This window comes from Diadema antillarum, unplaced genomic scaffold, assembly GCF_040938485.1.
Source record: "Diadema antillarum isolate AM-2024a unplaced genomic scaffold, OU_Dant_1.0 seq00000731_RagTag, whole genome shotgun sequence".
In the NCBI taxonomy this organism is placed as follows: Eukaryota; Metazoa; Echinodermata; class Echinoidea; order Diadematoida; family Diadematidae; genus Diadema; species Diadema antillarum.
The window spans coordinates 22,858-49,869 of NW_027271632.1; the positions used below are offsets into that span (position 1 = coordinate 22,858).

A 27,012-nucleotide genomic window follows, 5' to 3' on the forward strand; every position below is an offset into this window, starting at 1 on the left:
AACGTGTATGTGTTGTTCTGCCAAAGAGATTTTCCCCAGTGGTGGGGAGGAGAAAAATCTCTGTGTGTTCTGCCCATGTGCCAAATATGACGGTGATACATCATATGGGGGCACAATGTGCCCCCCCCCCCCCCTTGGGCCTGGAAGGGGTCGCAAAATAGCTTGGGCTTTATAGGGTTAAAGGGATGGTACAGTATTGGTGGAGATGAAAATAGGGCTTCAACTTTTTTGCGAGATACCAAGAAAACACCTATGAAATAGTACAGAGCATACCATTTTAAGAGGAATTCAAAGTTTGTTTGAAAAAAAAAATCAGGTTTGGAAAAGCTGAAACATCCAAAAACAAAGTAAAACAAATTGATTGTAATAGAATGTGGGTCCCACACTTTATTAGGATTGCTCTGTTTTATCTCGGCCATTTCAAAACCAATTTTTATCAAATAAACATTGGATCCCTCATGGAATTACATGCTCTTTCATATTTCATAAGAAGTTTCTCACTATCTCACCAAAAAATGATAAAAACCTGAAGTTAAGTCTCAACCAATACTATACAATCCCTTTAAAGGGATGGTACGTACAGTTTTGGTTTAGATGGGGCTGCAGGTTTTCAATTTTTGTGTGTATGTTTGTGAGATAATGAGAAACCTTTTATGAAATATAAAAGAAAATGTATTTCTTATACAGGAATTCAAAGTTTATTTGATGAAAAGTGGTCTTGAAGTGGCAATCAAGATGTCCAAACAAAGCGATCCTATTAAAATGCAACAGGCCACAACTTTTTATTGATATCGCTTTGATTAACTTTGTTTTTGGTCATCAAATAAACTTTTAATCCCCCTTTGAATAAATTGTATGCCCTTTAAATTTCATAGAGTGATTTCTAAATTTATGTACAGCGCTGTACATGTTTCTCGCAAGCAATCAAGAGTCACTGCACTCACAGTAAGAGTTCTGTGCACTGCACTACATGTACTATTCATAAATTTGCATGAAAAGCTCTACAGAGGGCGACATCGTTGTTCTCTCCGCCGTGCATTCACAGAACTCTTGCGCAGAGTGCTCTGTACATGCATTACGTACCGCTTTGGAGAACGTTTCGCACACGTTCTGTACTTGACCAACGAAAGACATAGAAAAGCTAGAAATCACTGTTGTTGTTGACCATGGGGTCTTCAAAAAAGCATAAAGAGAAGGACAAGGATCGTGACGGGAAGAAACACAAGCATAAAGATCGTGACAAGGATCGAGACAGAGACCGAAAACATCGCAGTAAACATCGACACCGTGATCGTGACCGACATGCAGAAAAAGACGCCGGACAAGGACTTGAAGCTGGTGAATTGTCTTCACCTGAACACCAACAAAAATCGGACAGGAAACGCCGGAGAACCAGTCCATCTCCTCCTCATGTGCGCATCAAAGTTGAGAAAGATTTAGAAGTAAAAAGTGAGTAGAAAAAGTATTCTAGAAACTTCAGCAAGTCTTGGTTGGTCCACTGCACTGTTACTGTTAATGTATTATCTCTTCCTTTGCGTGTAACATGAATAAGTATATGTGGGACTGAGTAGTGTGCTGGACGACCTATGCAATGCCAATGCAAAATGCATGTTGACTTGTCTTGATTTACCTTACTCAGAGACTCCAACTCTCCCGTTCTCGACGGGAGATCTCCCGCCGAAAGCCTATTTTTGCAAAATCTCCCGTTCTCCCGCTTGAGATTTGATTTCTCCCGCCCTGGCTCCGTGTCTCCCGGTGGAAAGGATTTTTTACTTATTGCTATCGTATGTTGAAAAAAATAAGCCTTAGATAGCACCAGAGAACGTCTAGAACCCTAGGAACTTTGCGCTTCACACACATCAACTTGGAGTCTCCCGTTTGCTAGGGGTTTCGAGCGGGAGAATCCCCAGATCAGAAGGTGCTTGGGGTTGGAGTCTCTGCTTACTTGTATGTTAATACCCTTCACATCACTTTTGTGACCAAATGATTATCTAGGTATGTGCCATAACAATATTTTTAATTTGTTACTAGGTGAGTGTTCTTCAGTCAGATTACATTGTACTTTTTGATACGCCCACAAAAACATCAATTGATCGAAAGATCCATCTCAACTGTTTGTATCTTGTCAGAGATATGTTCCGCAGAGACTGCATCTGGCTTCATGGAATTCCGTAACTGTTACAGAGGAGAGCCGTAAAAGTAAAAGTAAAAAAAAAAAAAGAGGTTAAAAAAAAACTCCGGACAGACGGATTTTTCTGTCTACAGAGTGGGATAGTAAGATGACATCAACTGTCATTCTGTCAAGTGTCTTTCTCTGCCAACCAAACTCCTCATGAAAAGTAAATTTATTTGTATAATTCATATATGATTAACAAAATACAATGTACATTGGAAATGCACATGCCCCTTCCCCTAGACTGAGCTTAAAGGACAAGTCCACCTTCATATATTGTACTTAAGGATTGAGAGAATGCAGCAATATTAATGGAACACATCAGTGAAAGTTTGAGGAAAATTGGACAATCCGTTCAAAAGTTACGAATATTTTAAGTATCTGTGCAGTCACTGCTGGAAGAGGAGACTACTACAGTGTATGATGTCACATGCGTAGAACTATATAAGGAAAATAAACAGAGAATTTCACAAAACTTTACTTTTTGAATAAAATGCACATTTCTTTGACTTGCTATGTTAAGGGTAATATTATTTCCCCTGCCTTCTGAAAGAGAGATGTCGTGTGTTCTTTTGTTGTGCAAGAAAAATGGAAATATGTTGAATTTTCTTTATTCTTTCTATACCACACTCGTGTGACATCACAAGCTATAGTAGTCTTTTCATCCAGCCGTGACTGAGCAGAAACTTCAAAAATTCATAACTGTTTAACGGATTGTCCGATTTTGCTCAAACTCTCACTGATATGTTCTACTAATATTGTTGCATTCACTCAACCCACATGTCTATGAAGGTGAACTTGCATGTTTCTTGCATGACTAAAATACTAAAAAAAGCCATTGCATGGAGACCTGCGAGTCTGAACTTTCAACAACATATTAAGAATTCATGTCGTTCTGCTGCTTGGAGTATTTGTAAAATTGGTAAAATACGTAAATTATTGGATCAGTCTTCCACGGAACGTCTCATTCACGCATTTGTTTCCTCTCATCTTGACTACTGCAATTCCCTTCTTGTTGGTCTCCCTGCTTCAAGTACTGCACCACTTCAAAGAATTCAAAATACAGCTGCTAGGCTTGTGACCCTTACAAAAAGATCTGACCACATTACTCCAGTTTTCCAATCCCTCCACTGGCTCCCCATCCATCAACGTATCACTTTTAAAATCCTCCTTATTGTTTACAAGATATGTAATAATCTTGCCCCATCTTATCTTAAAGATTTAATTTCCTTCCGCTCCTCCACTTCAACCCGTTCTCTTCGTTCTTCCTCCGCTCTCCAATTATCACGTGGTCCCCGCACCTGTACACGTTATGGTGATAGGGCCTTTTCAGTTATTTCCCCACTTCTTTGGAATGAACTCCCTTTTTATATTCGTAACGCTGAAAATGTTGATAGGTTTAAGTCATTGTTGAAAACTCATCTGTTTACACAACCTTAATTTTGCTGTTGTTGTTGTTGCTGTCGTTATCATAATATGTACATAATGCTGTATTTTGTTTTTACGTTATATATATTATTTTTCCTCGATTTGATGCGCTTAGAAACATCAGTATTAAGCGCTATATAAATGTTATTCATTATCATTATCATTATCATTATTCTTTACACACGCACAAGTCAGTCTATGGGTGCGTTTATCAACTCCTTTTCTCGGCAGAAACTGGTTATCCAAACAACTTTCAAGGAATTTTTACGAGTTGATAAACGCAAAGCTGTTTTGAAAGCCCTTTAGGAAAGCCTTTACGAAAGGGTGAGTTTATCAACTCTCCTTTCTCGGCAGAAAGAGGTTATCCAAACAGCTTTCAAGGAATTTTTACGAGTTGATAAACGCAAAGCTGTTTTGAAAGCCCTTTAGGAAAGCCTTTTCGAAAGCCCCAAATTTGTGGCTATCCATACAGATTTCTTAAACAGGTTTTCAGAAACTCTGTAGCTCGTTACATGGCACTCACACTCCCTGGCAATGATTTGATTAATTATTGAACTGTCAGGCTTTGCTACATGACAAGTATACATTGTAAAGTCATGCTTTTATTCATCAGTCATATTGATATAAATCTATATGAAATTGCAAATTTTGTGTTTGTAATCTACTTGAAATAATATCTGTGTTTTGTTTTTTCCCACTTTGCTCCAGAAAATGAAAGGCAGGAAGAAGATGATGGAGGGGGCGGGGCATCAGGAGGTGGCTTCTCTGCTAGTCTCAGTATTGCTGAAACTAAGTAAGTTTGTAGATCTTATGACACAGCCATTGGTACTTCAGTTCATGAAATGACTGTGCCTCCTACATATAGTTTTGTACAGTGCACATTCATGCAGCACTGATACTCATGATACTGTAAAACGAGGAATGTTTGCGTGTATTCAAAATTCACGTATTTCACGAGCGGCATCATTCGCGAATTTAAAATGCACGCCAAAGTTCTTGCCTACACAATACGCTTTGGATGCCAATTGCAAGTCGTGAAAATTTCATGCTGCGAGAATGGCTGTCGGCTCCTATTCGCGAAAGTTTCATGCCGCGAATATATCATGTTTTACAGTATGTTTGTTGGAAAGTCACAATAGACAGCTCTTTTGTTTTTGTTACTTTTTTTTTATCAATTCAAGACTAGTGTCACAGAATGCTCTTGAGTAAGAGATGAACATATGACTACAAAATGTTGCCAATGACTTCTCACCCGTTTGACAAAACACAACAGAGCATGTTATGTTGATTCAGGCTACAACAGTTCAGCTTCTTCAAGAGCATATCACTTTCAAGTGTAGTACAGTGTCATATTTTTTTCTTTCTCATACCATTTTCTTTGATGTTTTTCTCCCACAGCAAAATCCGAGCTAAGCTAGGGCTTGCCCCCCTGGATGTTGGCACCGGTGGAGGTGATGGCGAGCCAGGAGAGATTGTAGAAGAGAAGAAAGATGTCCACAAGCCTGCCATCAATATTTCTGAGGTGAAGAAGTCTGAGGCTCTGAAAGAGAAGATGGCCATCATTAGAGAGAAGAGATTAATCAATCAAAGATTGCAGTAAGTAAATTTATTATTTTTTTTTTTTGGATCAAGAGGTAAAGAGGTATATAGTGTATCCCAAACAGGACATTGTAATTATACTCCCATAAAAAACAGCAGCAGTTTGAGAATAGTAACAAGACTTTCTTCCACGTACTTGTGTTTTGAGGAAGATGCATACATTGTTGTTGACAGTGTTGAAGAGAGGGAAAGTTGTACTGGTGTTGCTACTACCTCAGTGTTCCAGGTTTCACACTCAGCCGGGTTAGACGAATTTTATAATTATGTTTTTTATCCCATGGAATCAAAACATTAGATAACAGAACATATAACAAGCAAAATAATTGTGTGCTTTTCTTTTGTGCTCGTTTCTGGTCATACAAAGTGCATTAAAATTATTCACATTGCAAAATTTCCACTTTTACAGTACTACAAATTGTTGACTATATTGAGATATTGAATATATTGAGTTATTGAGATAATAAAAAATACCCTCACCTCCTTATCAAATACTCAAACAGGCATGTTTTTTTCTCCCCCCCCCCAAAAAAAAAAAAAAAAAAAAAAAAGAGAAAAAAGATAAGAAATCTGTGAGTTTTCAGGACTAGAATTCAGAAATTTGCAGCCCTGTTCATTTTGAAACTGTGAAAAGTGAAAAGAGTGAAGTACCCTTTGGTTAATGTAGTTGTCTTCCATTCTTTCCTTTGCTGCTGTCCAGTAAAGTGAAGACGATAGCTGATGACGACGATGATGATGATGCAGCAGCGTGGGTCGAGCGCATGAGGAAAAAACAGATAGCCAAGGAAGAAGCTGCCAAGAGAGTAAGAATCTGCTTTCTGCTGTTATGCTGAGATGCTCTTAGTGGTATAATTGATTGAAAAGGAAAATAATTAGGCCTACAGATACTTCACCAAAAGAAAGCCTCGTAAGCATTACCCTGAAGTACCTGCACAATTAACAATAGACCTTGGGTACTCATACCAACGAAAGGAAAAGTATCTTTTTTTTTTTTCTAGGTTTTCGAAATGCATCAGTGATATTGGATGAAGCATTCATACATTTGGTAACTGATTGTCCAGTAGTTCAAACAAATGGACAGCTTTACAGGATTATGTTCCAAGTAGACAAAAGCGTAGAATGAAAGCTCTTGGTATGAATCATGATGACGCAAAGGAGTTTTTGTTGTGATTACTATTTTTAAAGGGAAGTATCTCAATGATTTTAGACATTGTTGGCTAACAAACTGATAAGCCCAACTATCAGGATGCAGACCGCAATGCCAATTTCATATGTTTTGTAAATTTGCTAGATTCTAGGCAGATGTTACATCATCTGTGACTTCGTTGTGACATCATCAAGCCTTGGTGTCCATCATTCTTCTGACAACTTTCTAAATGCTGGTATTGTGGCAATGTGCATAGATTTGCCAGTAACATATTTCTGTATGATTTGTATACTTGCTTAATACTTTGTACTCTCTTTATTATTCCTTTACAGGCAAAAATGCTTGAAGAAATGGATGAAGAGTTTGGCATTGGCAGGATCGTAGAAGACGAGTTTGGAAAGAGCAAAACACAGGATGTAAGCTTTACTTTCTTCAAGATAGTAGTCCCCAGGACATATCTGTGTCTTTAACAGAGAGCAGTTACTTGAACTCAATTATGGTGAGAGCTCAGGCGATGGGTTAGCAAAACTCATTTGGATGTATTAACAATCCAGTGTTCTTACAGAGGCCAGTTCTGCTGATTTTGGTTGAGTAAGTTATGCTATAATGAATGCATAGACTATATAGTACAGTGGTAGTATATACAATAGTACAGTCACTGTTGGCAGTACTTGCAATTTGTGTGTCAAAATAGTTCCTGAAGAGTTTGTCCTGCCTTGTCAAAAGAGGATTTAGAGAAAAGATACATGAGATGACCCCATCATAATCCCATGTATGCATATCTGTAATGCAGTTTGATGAAAAGCTGCGCCAAATAAAGGTAGTGTGGCATTGAAGAAAATAATGAGAGGGTGTTAAAGCTGTATTATCAAGTGATTAAAAGCATTAATCAGGATTCGACCCTGACTTTTTTGTCTGGTGGCCCAGTTTGGCCTCTAAAATTTTCAAATATGACAGTTTGGTGGCCTGAAATTAAAAGAAATGTGGAAATTCCTTTTGAATGTTAGACGCCCGATTGGGCCACCAAGAAGGAAATTTGGTGGCCAAACATTAACTTTCAGTGTCCCTGGGCTAACTGGCTAATGTCGAGCTGTGCATAAATCATAAATGTTGATTTCGTCAAAGCTTTCAAGATACATTTATGTGGCAGATCCTGTGGAACAAATGATTTTGAATATTTGCTGGCAACCCTTCACAAAGTGAGACAGTAGTGTGTTATTGTTTGTTTGTTTTTTTGGTTTTTTTTTTTTGGTTTTTTTTCTGCAGGTCTACTCTTCAAGACATTTAGGAGGCTTCAAAGTGGAACATTCCAAAGACAAGTTCAGGGAGGGCCAGAGTGTAATTCTGACCCTCAAAGACATGGGTGAGTCTAGTCTTAGATAAAAACTTGTGGATCTTTATTGAGTATCAGACAAACAGAATGGATTTGCAGTCAATTCTTTGTGGGCATTATACCTGCTATGCTTCTGAACACCTGAATGTCAAAATTTAGTGACATGTATTTATCCATTTGATTGATTGATTGATTGATTGATTGATTGATTGATTGATTGATTGATTGATTGATTGATTGATTGATTGATTGATTTATTCGTCTATTTTTTTATTTATGTATTTGCCCCTAACAAACTTGCTTTTCAAAGTTTTACAGAATATTAGTTAAGAAGCAAAATCCCTGTTCAGTGGTGTTGTTTAGATTGTTGGCTTCGATTGTTTGTCGCAAAGTTATTGAGGAAAGAGTTTGTGGTCCTCAACTGTTGACAATGGTGGGTTTTGTTTTGTTTTTTTCATTTACATAAGAATCAAGAATCCATTGAAATAATGATAATATCCACTCAAATGCATGCATGATCTAACACAGATGCTTTGAAGGAGGATGAAGAAGAAGTTCTGGTCAATGTGAACATGGTGGACAATGAGAGAGCAGCCAAAAATGTGGAGCTGAGGAAGAAGAAGCCAGACTACAAGCCTTACGAGGAGGATGAGTTTGATGAGGAAGGAATGGTGAGTGAACAGACCCTTTAAAGTTGTATCCCACATGAGTGTAGAGGTTAATGGAACTGGCTTCTGTATTGACAATGGTCAGTTTAATATACTTGTTATCACATCTGATGTTAGAAAAAAATCACAAGATTATATGCATGTTATCACTGAAATTTTTGTGAGATTTGACAGATAAACATTGGCTAACTATAGCAGGAAAGATTTTATGATTTTATGGGCAATACATCAACTCATTGAACTGAAGGAATGGCATACAGTCACATGTTTGCTACAACAACATTGCTAAAAAAAACAACAACACTGCATCATTTCCAATCTACACTAAAGGTACGCTTGTATATGCAGGTTTTTTGTTTGTTTGTTTTTCCCCCCTGGACTGGTATCTGCAACAGATGCAGCAATTACTGACACTAGTAAAGTGATATTCTATTATTGGCTACTCAATGAAGTGAGTGTATGTAATGGAAATGCTGAAGAAAGTTTCATTGTCAAAGAGGGAAACCTTTATGCGAGAAGTGACATCATCACAGAAAGTAGCGTGCCGAAAGCCTGTATAAGTGCATGTGCGAGTTTTATTCTCACAATCCAGCCTCCCTTCCTGTTTTTTGACCCCCTTTTGCTCACCGTCAGTTTAAGCACAAGTCTCTCCTCAGCAAATATGATGAGGAGATTGAAGGGGAGCAGAAGAAGTCGTTCCGGTTAAACGCCGGGGGCGGTGCCAGCCTTGCACACGAGGACCACATGGCCAAGATTCGCAGCGAGCTCCAGAGGAATAAGGTCAGTATGATATCCCAAGAAGTACCCTGGTACAGTACTGCTACTGCATGTTTATGGACCTGTTGGGAAAAGAATATAAGTGGCCAGTGTGCAATTGATGTTCCACCCACCTGCTGTTAACATTTCCTCAAAAGCAGTCATTGCTTTGATATTTAATTTCCCTGTAATGTACTCCAATTTTGAAGGAGTAGAAAAGAATAGAGGCTTTTTGCTGAGTACAACTCTTCACCCATAACAGAAAATCAAGAGAGAAAGTCAGCAGTCATTCTGCCAGCTACTGAAAATCTGTTAGAATGTCAGTTTTTGACAAAGAGAGTAAGTGCATATTTTATGTCTCCTATTGTGTAACAGCAGTTGACATTGTTTGCTCTTAATTTTTGATGTGCCATTGGTCTGATATTAATCTCCAATACTATCTCTGAATAAGCTCCTTCCCTACCCTATGAATCAATAATTGGTGCTTATGTGTGCCATGTGAACTTGATGGTGCCTGTACATACTCCCCTGGCTCCAACAACTTAATCCCACACACTGACATATTTGTGCTGTCACTTCACAGATGATTTATATTGGTTGATACCTACCTCATACCCACAGGTCAGCTTGGACATGAGGGCGCCAACCCTAGCCTCAGAGTACTACTCTGTGGCGGAGGTCGAGGCCTTCAAGAAGCCAAAGAAGAAACGGAGGAAGCTGAAGGCAAAGTCCATCGCAGACGAGCTGGTCCCTGAGGCTGACACAGGAAGGGATCATGGCTCGAGGTCAGTGGTCAAGTTTTTTTGTTTTGTTTTGTTTTAATTTTTTTTTAAAGAGCAGAAGGAAGAATTGTAAAAATGAAACACAAAACTTCAAAGCAAGTGTACAAGTTTTCTAACAAAAAGAAATTTGGTGAAGAGATAGGCATAAAGCAGTGAATGACTGTGTGGCCATGGCATCTTAGCAGAGCTGCCAACTAGTACTGATTTCAGTAATTTCTACTGAAGGTTACAAGCAAATTACTGATTTTAGAAGTCATTGTCTGTGATGTATTCTATTAAACTGTCAACGATTATTAATTTTTACTCCATAAAGGTGCAAATTGCTGATTTTCAGCCATCAAAGCTCTGAGAGGCGTTTACAAAAGTTGGCAACTCTTTCTTAGTGCATCCATTTTTCAAACATGCTTACTACGAATATAACTGTTTGTGGAAGCTGTGGAAGCACATTGAGCTGTAAGAATTCATAATGTTCTAATGTTACTTCCAATTTTTTTTTAGACCTGTATGGTTTCATTTGTTTAGTTCGATTTTACTCACATGAGCCAACTTTAAACAGTATGAAATTGTACTTTCAGTCATGCAAGTTGGGAGAGTATTTGGCTGGTAAAGTTTAGCTATTCAATGCATGGCTGGCAGTCTTGTAGTATATGGTGAAAGCGTCAATGAGCATGTTTCTACTGTGAGCACCTCGCATCACCTTGCGTCACCTCGCATCACCGCGAATTTTGTCCCCCGCATGACCTCGTATTTTACGGCCACTCGAGCTGTTTCTACTGAGCGATAAAATACATGGTGATGCGAGGTCACGTGCTAAATGCAGTGAATCCGGAAGTCGCGTATTTTCAGGTCACTGGTAGGTCACTGAATTTCGTTTTGTCTTTCCATCCAAAATGTCCCTTACCAACATTTCCTGCCACTTGGTTATTTGGAATCGTTGCAGATCGAGGGTCCAGTTAATGCTCTCCCCGGGCTCCGACATACTAACATTAGTATTCCAGCGAAAATGAATTAGGGAATCTAACACTTCGAGATGATACAATTTTATGGGAAAATGAACGCAATGTAAAAATCAGAGTATATAGTATAATAGGCTGTTGGGCACGCAAACAATAGACGATGAATGCACGCAATTCACAATCATGTACCACCTCATATACTGTATTTAGTAGGAGTTGGTACAAGGCATGATGCATGCAAAACTACGGTCGCTGTGTACACACTGGTGTCGGAGTGTGCGATGAACCGATTGAAAAGCGCGGGGCGAAAGCTCCCACTAATTCAAGACTTCCGGTACACTGCGAATTTCGCTACCCGGTGTGTTTCTACTGAAAATCGTCCCTCGCATCACCGTACATCGCCCACCTCAAAAGGTGGACGACGGAGCACCTCGCATCACCGCGCATTGGCCACTACCCGATCTGTTTCTACTGAGGAAAAATCTGAGGTGTCGCCGCGCATCACCGCGTACCACCGCGAATCACCTCGCATCGCCTCGCATCACCTCGAATTTTCACTGCTCAATAGAAACAAGCTCATTGGCCCCATCATTGACAGTCAGTCACAGGATGAAAGCCGCTGCAGAACTTTGCTCCAAAAATCGATGGGACTGTGTAGCTTATGAGGCTAGAGCTAGTGGAAATAGCTGAAATACATAATATATAATTACAAGAAATATTTCAAGACACAAGTACAAGTTAATTGAAGTGCCTTCATTGTTACTTTTGCTGGTGGTTAAAACTAGTTATTATTAACCCCTGCAATGTGCTCTGCTTACAAAGATAGATAGTTTCTCGCTGATAGTGGGTAAATTTGGCTGAGACTGATGTGCTGCATTGCAATTTACAGTTAGCTTGAATTGATAAATGTTGGTATAACTAGCTGTGTTCCTATCTTCTTGCAGGGGCGGCATGAGAAGAAGGATACGAGATGGAGACGAGGATCCTATGTATGGAAGTGGGGCAAGAACTGACGGTGGTCATGATGCTATGGACATGGATGTCGATTTCCCAGATGCAGACCAAGGTACATACCTGGATATACCTGACATAATCCCAACATATGAGTGGCTGGATTGTTGTATGAATGTATACTGTAAACGTCAATATATTCACGTGATTAATTTTTCGTGCTGAGCGGCTCAAAAACATATTCGCGAGACGTTGAATTTGCACTGCAAAATTGTCAACCCATTCACAATGTGCAGAGAAAATTGTGAAGATATTTTCACGGGTTTTAGAATTCGCGCTAGCCAAAAGTAGCACGAAATACATGAAAATTAATGTACCGCACAAATTTCTGCGTTTACAGTATGTGTGATCAATATTCAGACCAAGCAGTGCATGGTGTTTAACATAGTCCTAACATGTATATAGCCGATTTTTTTTTGTCTGTGTACCCATGATCTACATTGTTGTTGTGTAGTAGTAGATTAGCTTTGATAACTTGTTGTGTGTAGCCATGATATGTGTTTCTGTGTATGTGTCTGCATGTGTGCGTGGGTGTTTAGGGTGCAGTAAAATCAACATATAGGGTAGGTTGCAACTGATTGACAAATTGCCCTATATCAAGGTAAATAAGCACTGAAATGATCAGTGTTTTAGTAGTGCCCATGATGAAAAAATCATGGGCGTATATACTCAAGTAGGATTCAAACCTACAACCTCCTGATCTCTGGACAGGCGTCATCTCCACTGTCCGGAGATCAGGAGGTTGTGGGTTTGAATCCTGCTCGAGTATGTACGCCCATGATTTTTTTTTTTTAATCATGGCTACTACTAAAACACTGATCAATTCAGTGCTTCCTTACGTTGATGTAGGGCAATTTGTCAATCGGTTGCAATGAAAACATCTCGACGGAAGAATTTCATGAATTTGAATATAGGGTAGGTGTTTTACATAATGTTGGCATGTTTGTGTGTGTGTGTGGGATGGGGAGTTAGATTGTTTGTGTTTTGTGTTGGTATCAGAGTAAAATGTTTAAGGCTGATGTGTGTTATTTGACAAGAAGGCCTATTACTTCCCAATTTGATAACTGCAGCTCCAATTGAGTTTGGATATGCCAGAGAAGATGACAATATCTGGGGTGAAGTGATTGAAGATGAGGCGGAGAAAGAGCTTCACAATGTGCTAAACAAGGCCAGGAGACTCAAGCAGAAGAGCAAGGTGTCGCAGAAGGTAGAGGATCAGGTAAGGAGAAAATATTAATTTTTGAGCAATATTTTAGTTGATGAATGTCATCAGTGACAGATGATGTTTCTATCATCGTTTTGTTTTTTTTACTTTTAATGATGCACTTGACAATGAACTTTACGAATGATGTTTGTTCTACCAGTTTTTAGCATGATGGATTTCTCTTTCAGGAAGGAGACTTGAGAGAATAGATGACAAAATTGTAATATTTCAACTATAGTCTCTTGAGAACGAAAAAAGGAGGCATACAGCATAGAAACCTAAAGAGTGGGTCGATACATTTTAATTTTTAAAATTGATGAAATTCTTTTGTCAAGTTGTTTTTATTGTAACTTATTGACAAATGGCCCTCCACCTATGTAAATAGAGTTGTTTTTGTTTGTTTCAGTTTGTTTGATCAAGTCAAGTCATTGACCTCCATGTATACCACATTTGCTACCAATGCATGGGTTTACTCCGCCCTCTCGCCCAGGTTGCCAGGGTAGTAGCAAACATTAAGACAGAGCCTGAGATGCCGATGGAGGAGCCTTCATCATCTATCTCCATACCAACATCGAGTAGAGGGAGCAACATCGTTCTCAACTCCACCTCCGAGTTCTGCCGGACCCTTGGTGACATTCCCTCATATGGTGAGGCGCTGTTGTAGGCACACCTTGGGAAGAGATTCTCATTTACAAATGATAAAGGTGGGGGAGGGGTTAAACAGAAGTGGTCTTATGGTACATTCTAAAATACCAGCTCTTAACCATGTACTTAGTAAGGGGGGGGGGGGGGGGGGGGGGCAGTTGAATGGGATTATTACAGTATATTGTGTGCATCTATGAAGTTGCTGCCAAACCAGACAAATATTCAACAAGCTATAATTTCAATTGTGTAATAATGGCATTCTTTCAGTGGCAGATAGTTTTTGAAGTTCTCAGACATTGCTAGGATGATGCATATCTTTTGGTGTGTGCTGAAATCACTGATTTTTCTCGGAAAAAAAAAAAAAGTTTTTTGTTATTTCATATTCTTATACTTTAAGAACATTGATTCCTTCATGAGAATTCAGGCAATACATTGGTCTTCTTGAGTACAAAGCAGGGTGTGATTTCTGTGCAGGTATTGCCAGGGGATGATTCCAGTCCTCAAAATTGAATAGCAATTTTTCTCAATGGACATATATTATTGACAAAATGGTATGCAACTCTATGTAATAAGATTACTACATGAATGAAACTTTGTATAGCAGTCATATCCAAATGCATAGCAAATTGCTATGCAATACTAGGAAATTTTTTCCTGTACTCATGGTGACATGGCCATTTTTTTTTCTTTTTTTTTTTAGTGGAGTCATAAAGACTCATTATTTTGATGAACTTTCTCTGTTTTCCTTCATTTGAATGGTGGACCATTTCAGGCAAGTCTGGTCTCCGTGACGAGGATGAGGAGAACCTAATGGACTTTGAGAAGGAGGAGCAAGGAGAGAGGATGGAGGATGAGGATGGGGAGGATGCAGCGGGGGCCTGGAACACCGTCAACCTTGACCGGGATGAGGCCAAGAAACAGGAGGTACGTCAACTCAATCTTCGGCATCCACACACTCTAGGCACTGTGCAGAAACCCATTGGTCATGTTACATGCATACACAAACAATACAGTGGTTTGTAACATTGAGTTGAGTCGGGGATGAATGGGTGGACAATTAAAGCATGTGTTTGCTTAACTTTCAAGTATTAGAATTATATCAATATCTCTCAGAATTTTGTGCAGACCTACAAAAGTGTGTTTTATTTGGTAGTGTTGGTGATACCAGGTATGATATTAATTGTTATTTTTTACATTGCCAATTTCATACAAGCAAGCTTGTTCCCTGCACAGAGAATACAGTGGGACCTCAATTATCCGGCCACGTTGGGACTAGCAGGTCTCTGGATCATTGATTTGGCCGGATAAGAGAGTTATGCTCAAATACAGCACTTTCTAGCATATCATGCTAGGGGTGTACATATGTTATTACCAATTCACTAATGTTATGATTATCTGCATTTCATTGTTATGTTTCATACTTCATGAATTGACACCGAAGTAAAACTAAATATAAATGAAATATCCCTACATGAAATTGTTTGTTTGATTGATATTGGCCAACAATTGGATCGATATTGCAACTTGTCGAATACTGCTGCTGTATTGCACTGTAATCACTGCCGTGCACTCAGTGCCAGTGACAAGAGTGGCACCAGTCATAGCCATCGTCTCACGAACTGACTGAAAAGTTAACGTCCGCTGCGAAGATTTGAATATGTCCCGTCATGTATTCTCACAATAATAGTTGAACCTGTGTTTGTTTTGAGTGAGATTGGCACTAAAAAGAAATGTCAGGCAGTCAACGTTAGGATGACAGAGAATCTGAATAATTGATGGCTGGATGATGGAGGTCCTACTATACTTGCATTGTGTGCCCCCCTCAGCAGGAGTACACCACCATCACCACCCAAAACTACACCGTAGAGGACAAGAATTCCATTGAGCAGAATGGCATCAACTGAGCAGTTCTCCGCTCTGACCTCATCTAGTTCTGTTGCAACTAAAGGGTGTTATTCACTAATGACATAATGCAAGACATTTGTGTTGTTGACACCAGGTATGATATTAGTTATTGTTCTCTGCATTGCCAATTTCATACAAGCATCTATGTTCGCCGCCTTGAGAATACTTGTATTGTTTGCCCCCCTCAGCAGGAGGAGCTGGGACCAGTGCTAGACGATGAGCCCACCCTGCAGACTGGTGTCGCTGGGGCCCTCTCCCTAGCAACCAAGAAGGGTTATCTGATCAAGGAGGAGGAGAAAAAGCCAGGTGCAAAGTACACCACCATCACCGCCCAGAACTTCACTGTGGAGGACAAGAACTTCAAGTGAGCATACTATTGTCAGCAGAGCAATTCTGCACTGTGACCACATGTAGTAATTGTACCAGCAGAAGGGTATTGATCAGTAATGACAGATATTTCAATGTAATTATGATATATACTCTTCATGAGATTATCAATTAAGAGATAAATGTTGTGCAAGATAAACTTGGACAAGTACAGGAGCAATGGATGGCAAGCGCTGGGATTGGAAATAAAATTGAAGATATACAGTGTATATATAGTATGGAATCAAAGAACTGTTTTGACCTACCTTGAAATATCCCAGTAGTACTTATAGCTGTAAGTGTAAATGAAATGGGATACATTCTCCTCTCCTTGCCAGTGATATTGATGCCAAGTACAACAAGCATGATCGCTACCGTGGCCCTCTGATGGATTTCAAGGAGAAGTCGGGCTACAAGCCAGATGTCAACATCACCTACACTGATGAAACAGGACGGTCTCTCAACCAGAAAGAGGTATGAGGAACCAAGTGTCTTTTCTCCTCATTCATTCTTATTGTGTCTGAGGCAAATACATTGAACATTGAAGGAAGTTTGATGATGTTTTGTCTATAATGATAACAGTCAGAATCCTGTGAAACCCCTGTGTCAGAACAGAAGTGGTTAATTTGGGAGTGGAAGAAAAATCGCTGTACACCTGTCAAGGAAAAAAAAAAAATCAATTCCCCCCCCCCCCCCCCCCCTGTTTGGATGATCTTGGGTGGCAGTAATGCAGTCATCTTTTCTTCTTAAAAGCATTCATACACCAAAGCTGCCCTCGACCATGAGATGTTCACAGATATGATAATGAATGATGAGCACGATCAGAATAAAAGATTTCATGAATGATGGAATGATTGTCAGAATGCCATCCCAGATTATTTTTTCAACTAACTCTACCAAAGCAGTTTAGTCATGATGAAATAAATCAACTGTAACAATATAAATGTTCTCCATTATATTGATTTTTTCATACTCTGTTGGAATAACCCCCAGGCCTTCCGAGTCCTGTCTCATCGTTTCCATGGCAAGGGTTCAGGCAAGATGAAGACAGAGAAGAGAGCTAAGAAGATCCTTGAGGAAGAGGTAAGTTCTTCTCTAGTCTTGGTGCAAGACTGAACATTTCTCACCCAAGAACTTACTCTAATATAAGTGGTTTTACAACTTCATTGTACATATGTACAGTGAGCATTGAAGAGTTTTACTTAGATGTCTCAGTTTGCCACAGTTCAATTTCTGTCATGTTGGCTGATGAAGTGCTTCCTGGTATTTGATGTCATGATAATAGTGTAGGCATTATACTTTGCAGATACCATGCATTACACAAGAAAATGTTACAAATAGTATTTATACATCATATGGCACATCATATTCATCACAAGCCATTGATGTCACCAGAATTATTCTTCTTCTGTATCTCACCTTAGCCAATTCAGATAGTAAGGATAAAAGTTTTAATCAGTATCTAATAATCCACACGAGAAAATCTGGTATGTTCAGATAGACAAAAAGCCCATATTTTTTTGCAGTGTAGATGATCAACAATCTTGGTTGTTATCACGGAATTAATTGCACTTCATGTGAAGGCTAGTTAATGTGGGAAAACTGCAAGAAAAACCACTCATGTTCTCAGTCTTAAGTGGCGGATATAATGTATTATTGGTGAAGTCCTTGCAAATCAATTTTCATGATAACACAGAAATTCACCATGCTTTTGCGTAGATATCAAAAATAGACTGTTGACCTGTCCAAAATTGACATTCCGTGGGATCTAAGTAGATCCCATGACCTCAGCATGTCAGTTGACAAAGATTGACAGACTTGTTTGTTTGTGTGTGTCTATCTTCCATGTGGTATTGTAGGCCATGAAGAAGATGTCCTCCACAGACACGCCTCTCAACACTGTTGCTAGGATGCAGGAGAAGCAGAAGAATCTTCAGTCTGCCTACATTGTGCTGAGCGGTGGGAGCAAGACGATGACTGCGTGAGTAGCCTTGCACTAGGGCTTAACCAAATAATGATTGCTGTTCAATGCGTTGCTCTTCAGAGCAAAGTGTTCAAAGCAAAATAATGAGGGCCATTCTTCTATCTGTCAACCTTGTGTGTGTATGTATGTGTAATAAAAGGCTGCAAGCCTTATGCAAATCAGAGAAGATGGTTTAAAAATCCATTGATGTATCAGTCTTCTATTCAAGCTCTGTCTTTTGTCACCTATGCTAGACTTTTGCTGAGCTAAATCTGGACATTAAATTCCATAGTAGTGTCGCTTTGTATACTCATGGCTGTCAGCTTATGACTAATCACCTCAGTGATTTCAGATATTGTTGTGTAATTTTCCTTTGTTCTTCTACAGCCACAGCATCACGAAATGAGGATGTCCGTACTTCACCAAGTACGCGTTTCAACACGGCAAGGAAAAGAGTATCGTGTTTCCAATCACAAGGATTACCGGTACCCCAATGTACTCCAACATCATCTTTGCCTGGAGAGTGGAGGGAATAATAATATTTCCTGGTGATATTGTGCAAGGGAATCTCAGCTCCTCACTTCCACTCCTTAAAAAATAAATCAATACTTGGTATACCATCAGATTTCAGGATGAAATAGATCTGTTATTCTTGATTTGTAACTTTACCATATGATATTTGTGAAGTTGGGAAATGAGATTAATCCGCTGAAGACAGACTGATATTTCTATAACATGCATTTCCCATGATTTACCCCAGCTCAAGAATACTCGGGACTAGTCTTCACCAGGTTAAAAGGATCATGGGGTACACCTGTAATTGTCTTCTTCATTTTTTTTTTTTTTTTTTTTTTTTTTGGGGGGGGGGGGGGGGAGGGGGAATTCGGAAGGAGGGAGAGCAGCGTACATGAGTCCTTACAAGTTATTTGCTTGTGCAGTCAATACTGTCATATAGCCATGGTGACTTTACTGTGAAAAGAAATGATATCAGCAGCCATTTGATGAATTCAGTGCTGCCATTGTTTGATTTTAATGCATTTTTTAATCAAAAGTATTCTTAGAACTTTTGAAGTCAAGGAAAGAAAAAGAGGAATAGAAGAAAGCAGATGAATTTATTATGGTTAGGACTATTTAGGCAAATTACCTGTGTCAGGTTAGATGGGGCTCACTGAGTATTGTCATAAAAAAAAGGTCAGATGTCTTTTATTTCTTGTGAAAAATAATAACAAATATTCACTGCTCTCCTCTCTAATTGTGGGGTTCTGAGGCCAAAGCTAAGATGAGTTACATCTAAGAAAGTAGACCTCACCTACCACCCACATCAAAACTAGAGGTCTACTGTCAACTGTCAACTTTCGCAAATATGGACTTCACACTCATGTAAATGGGTTGGAAGAAGGACTTATGTCAAAGGAAAAATCTATGGTTCTCATGCTTGTCTCCTGCTTCAACAGGATGTGTGTGAGGTCCTTTTGCAACTGAAGAGGTCAAGCTTATGATTCCAGGCGCACAGGTCAGAGAGAGATGCAAGGGTCTGTGACACCTTGCTGTGATTGGTCAGAGGAAACCTGACTAAGAATATGAAAAGAGTTGGTAAAACTCTTCCAACTTGTATGTTTACAAATTACTTTTTAGATTCTTGATTTCAGTTTTCATTAAGACATGTAATAATTGTCATGTACATGTATATGAATAAAAAGAGCAAGTTGTAAAGATTGTATAGCATTGTTTGATTCATACCTGATGGTAATCCTGCTTCTTGCTTGGTTGTATTCGGTGTAGTGCTAACCAGAGACGCAAGTCATTATCTGCTGTGAATAAGCCAGTTCTGGGTTCCGCTTTGTGCATGAGCAGAATAAGGTCATTTGTACCCACAGAGCATGTTTGTTTTTAAATTCAAGTAATCATTGTAGATAGTGCTTGCCAGCAGTTCCACCCAACAGCTAAAGTGGTATTTAATTTGGCAATATCAATAGAAAAAGATTTAAGATACATACAGTGAAAGATAATGAACAGATGCTTTCCCAGGTGTTAATAATGATGGACCATTCATGTCACCTTGTCTACACAAGTTAATCCGTTTGTATGCACGTGACTGATGAATTCCATGAATTGCTACGTCAGGCAAGCTAAGCAAAATTAGCAAAGTGCCTAACCGACTGAGAAAAAACAGAAAGGCCATTTGTACCCATTTGCCCATGAGCTAATTCCGAACTGGCTTGATTATGTTGCTTAATGTTTGTTTGTTTGTTGTTGAAATTTGTACATGTATTCTCCTTGAGTGTTCATATGAACTATAGTAATTGTGTCCATATACAAGTACATGTACATATATAATGTGGTGTATTGATGGCCTTTGTGTGGGGCATATGCAGGGGCTGATCCAGGAATTCTGTAAGGGGGGGGGGGGGGGGGAGCGTGCGCCGGTTGGGCCCCCCCTCTGGATCCGCCACTGGTATGTGTGTTGTTACACTAATTGTTGTGTTCTTCAGCGATTTTTACATATAAATGACAAAGTATAACGAATGCAATATATATAGAGAGAGAACATGAAATAGTACATGATAAATAAATAACTGAACATGCATGCAAAGTCAAACTGAAAAGAACAATTGTATAAAAACGTGGCATAAAACCGACTCAATTGTGATGTTAAAAACTCCAGAAACCTTCCCTGTTGCTACGTTCCTAGTCTCATCCCCCCCCCCCCTCAGCCCGCGATAAACTGAAGCAACTCAAACCAACTCGCCCTAAAATACAACACAAAAAGCAAATCTAACACACGCGAAAATAATATCACTGATTTTATCACCTATAAATTTCTTTCTAAATTCCACCAATATTGCACATAATCATTTTACAAATTCTGAGATATAAAATAACATATATGATCATTGTAACTATACATCAACTTGCCAGAAAAAAATAAAATGATTATAAGGGGAGGATTAACTGTAGAGAAAAGAAAAGAAAAAATAGAAAGGAAAAGGAAGCGGAGGTATAACAGCTCATGAATAACATATATCAAACATATCGTCTGCTATTGCATGATAAATCCCAAAACTGTAAAATCCCCGGATGAGGTGATGATGACAATGACCCATCCGTGGCTATGAAGATAACAATGATTATGGTGGTGAAGCTTATAATGAAGATGGCGATAATGTTGATAATATGATGATGATGATGATGATGATGATGATGATGATGATGAAGGTGATGATAATGATGGTGATTTTAAAAAAGGGATATTCAGTGCAGTTTTACCCCTATCATCTTCATTAATTCCAATAAACCCCTTAGCAACTAAAGACTGCACATAATGACCCACTGCTCCTTGGAAATACAGCAAATGCCGCCCCACCCCGACAACTTTCCAAACCATGCAAAATAAATCACCACATGTTTACCCTATCTATCACAATTTATCCATTTAAAAACCCAAGACTCCACCATCATCATCAGTATTAAACATTTTCCCCGTGAAAACATGTAAAATGCACTGTTATTCCCGATGGATATGCACGCTCGCAATTAAGAATGCATTTGAAGGTGTCTTCGGGAAATATATTTTCAGCCTTAAGAAGCACAGATCAGAACACTCGAAACAAAAACAAAAAATCGAGTGTATGTGATAATATTACAAGAATGTTCACAATTTACTCGGTCTTTCCTTCCTTGAGTTCATCTGAACTGCAGCTGTTGAAATTACAAGATAAACCGAAAACAAGGAGTAAAATGGCAGTAGTTGGCCTAGTAAAACTGTAGCAAGCGTAGGCAGATCATATTCATTAATTGTGACTTGGGTCTAGAGTACCAAATTCAAGGAAGGCGTCTTGTCTATAATACTTTCACAACTTTCACTGCACTCGAATCTGCATAACATCCGCTTTATGCCCACGCATTATGACAGCGCGGGCGTAAGTGTCGCTGTATCACTAATCAATCATGCAATTACTGTTTATCATGGGGTAGCTATAATTCGATAGCATGCTCGCGTGCCTCTATATGCTTGTTGAATGAATTAAAAAAAAGAATAACAGCAATCTGTTCCTCGGTGCACCGTTAAGTTTCACTTTGGGCAACACACGTGTTTATCAATCTTTCATTTATCAGGCGAACCTATTACGAAAAGTAAAAATGCACACAACCATTGCTCTCGTCACCACTGCGTGGCGATGACGTGTTTTGAAGTTCCATCATTTTGCGAGTTATGATGGTCATCATCAAAGCCAAAGTTAATGACTGGAAGGAAAGTTGATAATGACATTCCCTTTCACTTTCTCAGATGACTCAGTATTGGAAGCCATATGAGATTTTTTATTTCTTCTTCTTTTTTTGCAACAAACAAACCCTCTTCGAAAATAAAAATTACGACTGCTGCCTTTGTAATGGTCACGTACATTTTCCGGGCATCACAGCTATTATTATCGCACGATTACACCATTTTCATTGTCACTGACACAATGTCCTTGTCGTGAATATAGGCCCATCATCACTATACTTCCTTACGTTCTTAATACTGGAGCGTCAAAAGAAATGAAAACAACCCGTACATGTACAAATGTTTACACTTTACTCCATGTTTATAATATAACCTGTCATGGAGTCGAAGAATATAGTGTAAATAACAATGTGTAGAAGTTTGGACAAACAGGGGCCTCGGGGCTATGACATTTTTTCCATAAAACGATCTGAATTCATAGCTGGATAATGCTTTATCGTGTCGTGGTCTACCTGAACGGCTTATAATCTTTACCTCCATTCCAATGATTCTAACATATCATGCAGGCTCGACACTAACCTTTTCTTTGTCTGGTGGCTCGTTTGGGCCACTAAAATCTTTGAATTTGAATTTGACAATTTGCGAGAACATCCCGGTACAGATCAATGACTTAGGGCTGCATATCATATCGAAGCAATGTGGAAACGTATAGATGGGTGTGGATTCTTCGTATAATGTATACCACAGTCACGAAAACTATATGAGTGTTGTGTCCACTGTCCTACTGCAAGGGCGTATATCACCAGTACTCAAGAATACTCTGAACTCATTTGCAAAATCAGTTGATATGACAATATATATTCCATGCTTTAACTGATTGCGCCAACCAATTAAATTTCAGAGTGCTCACCCGAGTTTTGCAATATTGTTTAGTATTGTCTTTACGGACATATGAAATAAAGACTATAGGTCAATTGTATAATCCTATCATATGCTGCAGACGGAGTTCAATATCAGCATTTACAGCTAAGCCGTTGAGAGTCAAGCTCATTTTACTCCCCTGAAATCAGTTGCACCTTTAACTCACACTCCTCTAACGTATATTTGCATGAAAATATGGCCAGAACGATGAAATAGAGGGAAATGATCCACAAAATGTGCCATGCACATCAATAATCACAACGACATTCACAACTTACATGCTTTCGTTTTATTTTACTGTCCCGGCCTTCTTAACTTCTTTGAACGAGAGAAGCCGTTACCAAAGTTCTCATCATAGAACAAACTAATCCTTGCTATTTCGTCAAAGAGCTGATGAATTCATAGTGTAGATAGACAACAGCCTTTTGATTTCCAGGCTTTCCGTCCTTCACTTTCACCATGCACTGTAACGTGAAAACACGATACAATGACACACAAAGCCACATCCCAACCCATATGCAACAGGACTGTTTTCCGCTCACGAAATCTAGCTGCAGAAAGGAAACATGGACTAATTATGTATATGGCAGATGACTCAAAGATGTGCTAAAATGTTATGAAATAATTACGGGTTTTAAGACACTGAAAAGAGACTGGTTTTGACTCACTGAACACTCGCCAACCATTAATTGGAAAGATACACTGAACTTCCCCAAGTATGTAAAGCATAATTGTTTAATCGATTCATTAAAAAAAATCATCTGTTGATTCCAAATCAACACACATACAATTTAAGTCAACGGAAAGAAAAAAAAAATAATGTATTGAGATGAAAATGTGTTTTTCTTTAATCCGGAATCAAAGAGTACTATATAACTTTCCCTGTTCAAATATCGGATGAAATTCATCATTTGTTTTCTCTCTTTCAACGTATTGAGTTTGATACCTCGTTCAAAGGCCATGTTGCGGCATCGAACAAATACATACCACAAAATAATACGATTGATGATATTGGTAACTTCCAACTGGTTAGCATCTTGAGAGCCTCGTGCCATAGAAATAAATTTGATTTAAACAAATAAGTTGCAAATTAGCGTTTACATTGGAAGCAGGAACATTTCAGAAACGATCAATGTAATGTACGATTTTGTAATGTTGTCGTTTTCCTTGTCAATATTTCTCCCAAGCCATAAAATATGCATATACATGTAACTATATACATCATGGTATTGCTATGATATATCATTTCCTTAAATAAAATGCAAGTAGGCCTATAGGCCTAAATGCTAATCATTTCTTATAAACGAATAAACGAATATAACACGAAATTAATGGTAATTATTGTTAATGACTAATTAGCGGACTGACGTGAAATTAAGTAAATAAATGTAATAATTGAAGCAGCACATAAGGCTGAACTGTGCGATTTTTAAAACATCAAGAACATTTTAGCTTGTCAACATAGGCTCAATAGTGTGATAGCCTTATTGTCTGCACGAATAGCAGTAGACAATGGGTGGATGCTGCTGTAATCGTAGGTTATCGTCAAGTGTTCTAAACTCTCTCATATCAATATGATATATTTATATGAGACAGAAGACAATATATGTTTGAAATTGTAATGTTTAGGACACTGAATAATAACCTACATAGGCCTAATTATGTATGGATAGATAAACTCAATGAATAGGTAACGATGAAGAAAGGGGAGAGCTTGGGGACGATCATTCTGTATGCCATCAAGTCATACTTGCGGGATCATGCACAATGAGTGGGGTTATTTCCCTGTTATCTTACAATTTTAAAGGGATAGTACAGTATTGGTGGAGATGAGAATTGGGCTTTTAACTTTTTGTGAGATAACAAGAAAATACTTATGATATAGTACAGAGCATACCATTTTAAGAGGAATGCAAAGTTTATTTGATGAAAATCGGGTTTGGAATGACTGAAACATCCAAAAACAAAGTAAAACAAAGCATTCGTAATAAAGTGTGGGTCCCACACTTTATTAGAATTGCTTTTTTGGATATCTCAGCCATTTCAAAACCAATTTTCATCAAATAAACATTGAATTCCTCATAGAATTACATTCTCTTCCATATTTCATAAGAGGTTTCTCATTATTTCACCAAAAAATGTTAGAAACCCCAAATTAGGTCTCAACCAAAACTGTATGATCCCTTTAAACTCGTGTACAGTGTTTCAGATACCATGAGGAAACTTTGTCGTCACTTTAACCCTTTTAAGTCTGCACGTTTGTATTTTTCTCCTGTCCCTCACTTGAATAATCATTTTTATTTTTCATGAGCAAAACGTTATCTATACCTTCAATGTTGTGCAAACAAATCTGTTCAGGGCTCAGGGACGTCCCCCTCTGGGGTTACAACAGCAAGGCAAATATCTATCCCCTTGACTTATCAAATCGAGTCATACAGCCATGTACCTTATAACAAAGAAAGATCCATTCAATTCTCTACGTGCGCTCATACAATGGCTCTATACAAACAAGGCCCACCCTCTGTCACATCATGATTGGTACAGCCCAGGTACAACTCTGGGGAATACCCATACATTCCCTTCAATCTGCCATTAGCCTTCTTTTTCAGGTACGTTCATCAGTTTTCTTGATTGACGTCATATACCATTATTGCAGCAATTATACGACGTCGATTTTATATATATACATATATATATATATATATATATATATATATATATATATATATATATATATATATACATATATATATATATATATATATATATATATATATATATATATATATAATTACATATATATATACATATATATATATATATATATATACACACACACACACACACACACACACACACACACATATGTATATATATATTTTTCTTTTTTTGTTAGGGGATTTTTTTTTTAAACGATATAAGAGATATTATCTCCCATTGTTTCCTCTCATTAAGATGGTACAGTGCATGGCCTGTCATGATATCAATGCCTGGCATCCAATGCTGCAGAAGCAGTATATACAGCATGTTGAGGTCATTTATCTCCAAGTATAAATGGTCTAATGCATACACGTTTTGGGAGATGGCGCATTCGCTTGGCTCATTTGCGAACTGTTCCGAGCTGCAGACTAAATTAATCTGATGTTGAGCCCCTCCCCTCCCAATTGCATCCAAGTCTCATTACAAAACTTGCACGAACACAGATAAAGATAAGCGCACACACACACACATACATACATTTTTTTTTTATTGTCAATAATTGTTATTTGATTTCTATGATTGTACATGGCAAAACATTCATCTTGAATGTATGCACATGATATATAATCAACAATGATTGATCAACAACAACAAAGTCAGTGTTCATGACCCGAAAGACATAACATACAGCTGGTATTTGTACACAAACTTAGAGGTAACTACACAAAAGAAAAACATATCCTCCCATGTAGTCTCACCCCCCCCCCCCCCCCCATGCAGTTCTAGAAGTCCCTGCTCACATCACATCCTACACTGCAATAACTTATATTTATCATACAAACTCCATAATATATTCATACTCTGTACTGACAAATTTAATCACAAATCATAGGCATTAGCTGTAAGCAGCAAAAAAAAAAATAGTTGTGAGAAGCCACAGGAAAAAAAGAAAAATACATACACCTTTACACACGCACGCACACACACACAAAGTGCTACTTTTCATCAATCTGAAATACAGATCAGTTCATACTCATGTTGAATTATTAATCATCACTCATACATAATTTATATCAAGTTATGATCCCTCATCCCCTCCCCCCCCCCCCACAACATTACAAAAATTCAAAATCACACACTTTTTAATATACATAGCAATTTTGTATCTAAGTAAATCACTTTGAGACAATATAAATAACATATTATAGTATCATTACACAACATTGCACAGGA

General features: G+C 38.4%; 1 protein-coding gene across 1 annotated transcript; it reads left to right on the top strand.

Moving 5' to 3' along the window:
- The first annotated feature begins 1,097 nt into the window (after positions 1-1,097).
- Positions 1,098-18,339, top strand: LOC139738233 (U4/U6.U5 tri-snRNP-associated protein 1-like). The gene is made up of 18 exons (XM_071648889.1): positions 1,098-1,449; positions 4,310-4,394; positions 5,000-5,197; positions 5,898-6,000; positions 6,677-6,760; positions 7,611-7,707; positions 8,206-8,348; positions 8,979-9,125; positions 9,723-9,886; positions 11,784-11,905; positions 12,921-13,069; positions 13,545-13,701; positions 14,472-14,623; positions 15,793-15,968; positions 16,309-16,444; positions 16,964-17,053; positions 17,830-17,951; positions 18,321-18,339. Exons 1-18 carry the CDS (start codon positions 1,167-1,169, stop codon positions 18,337-18,339), a joined length of 2,427 nt encoding a protein of 808 aa, XP_071504990.1. The 5' UTR covers positions 1,098-1,166.
- The last annotated feature ends 8,673 nt before the right edge of the window (positions 18,340-27,012 follow it).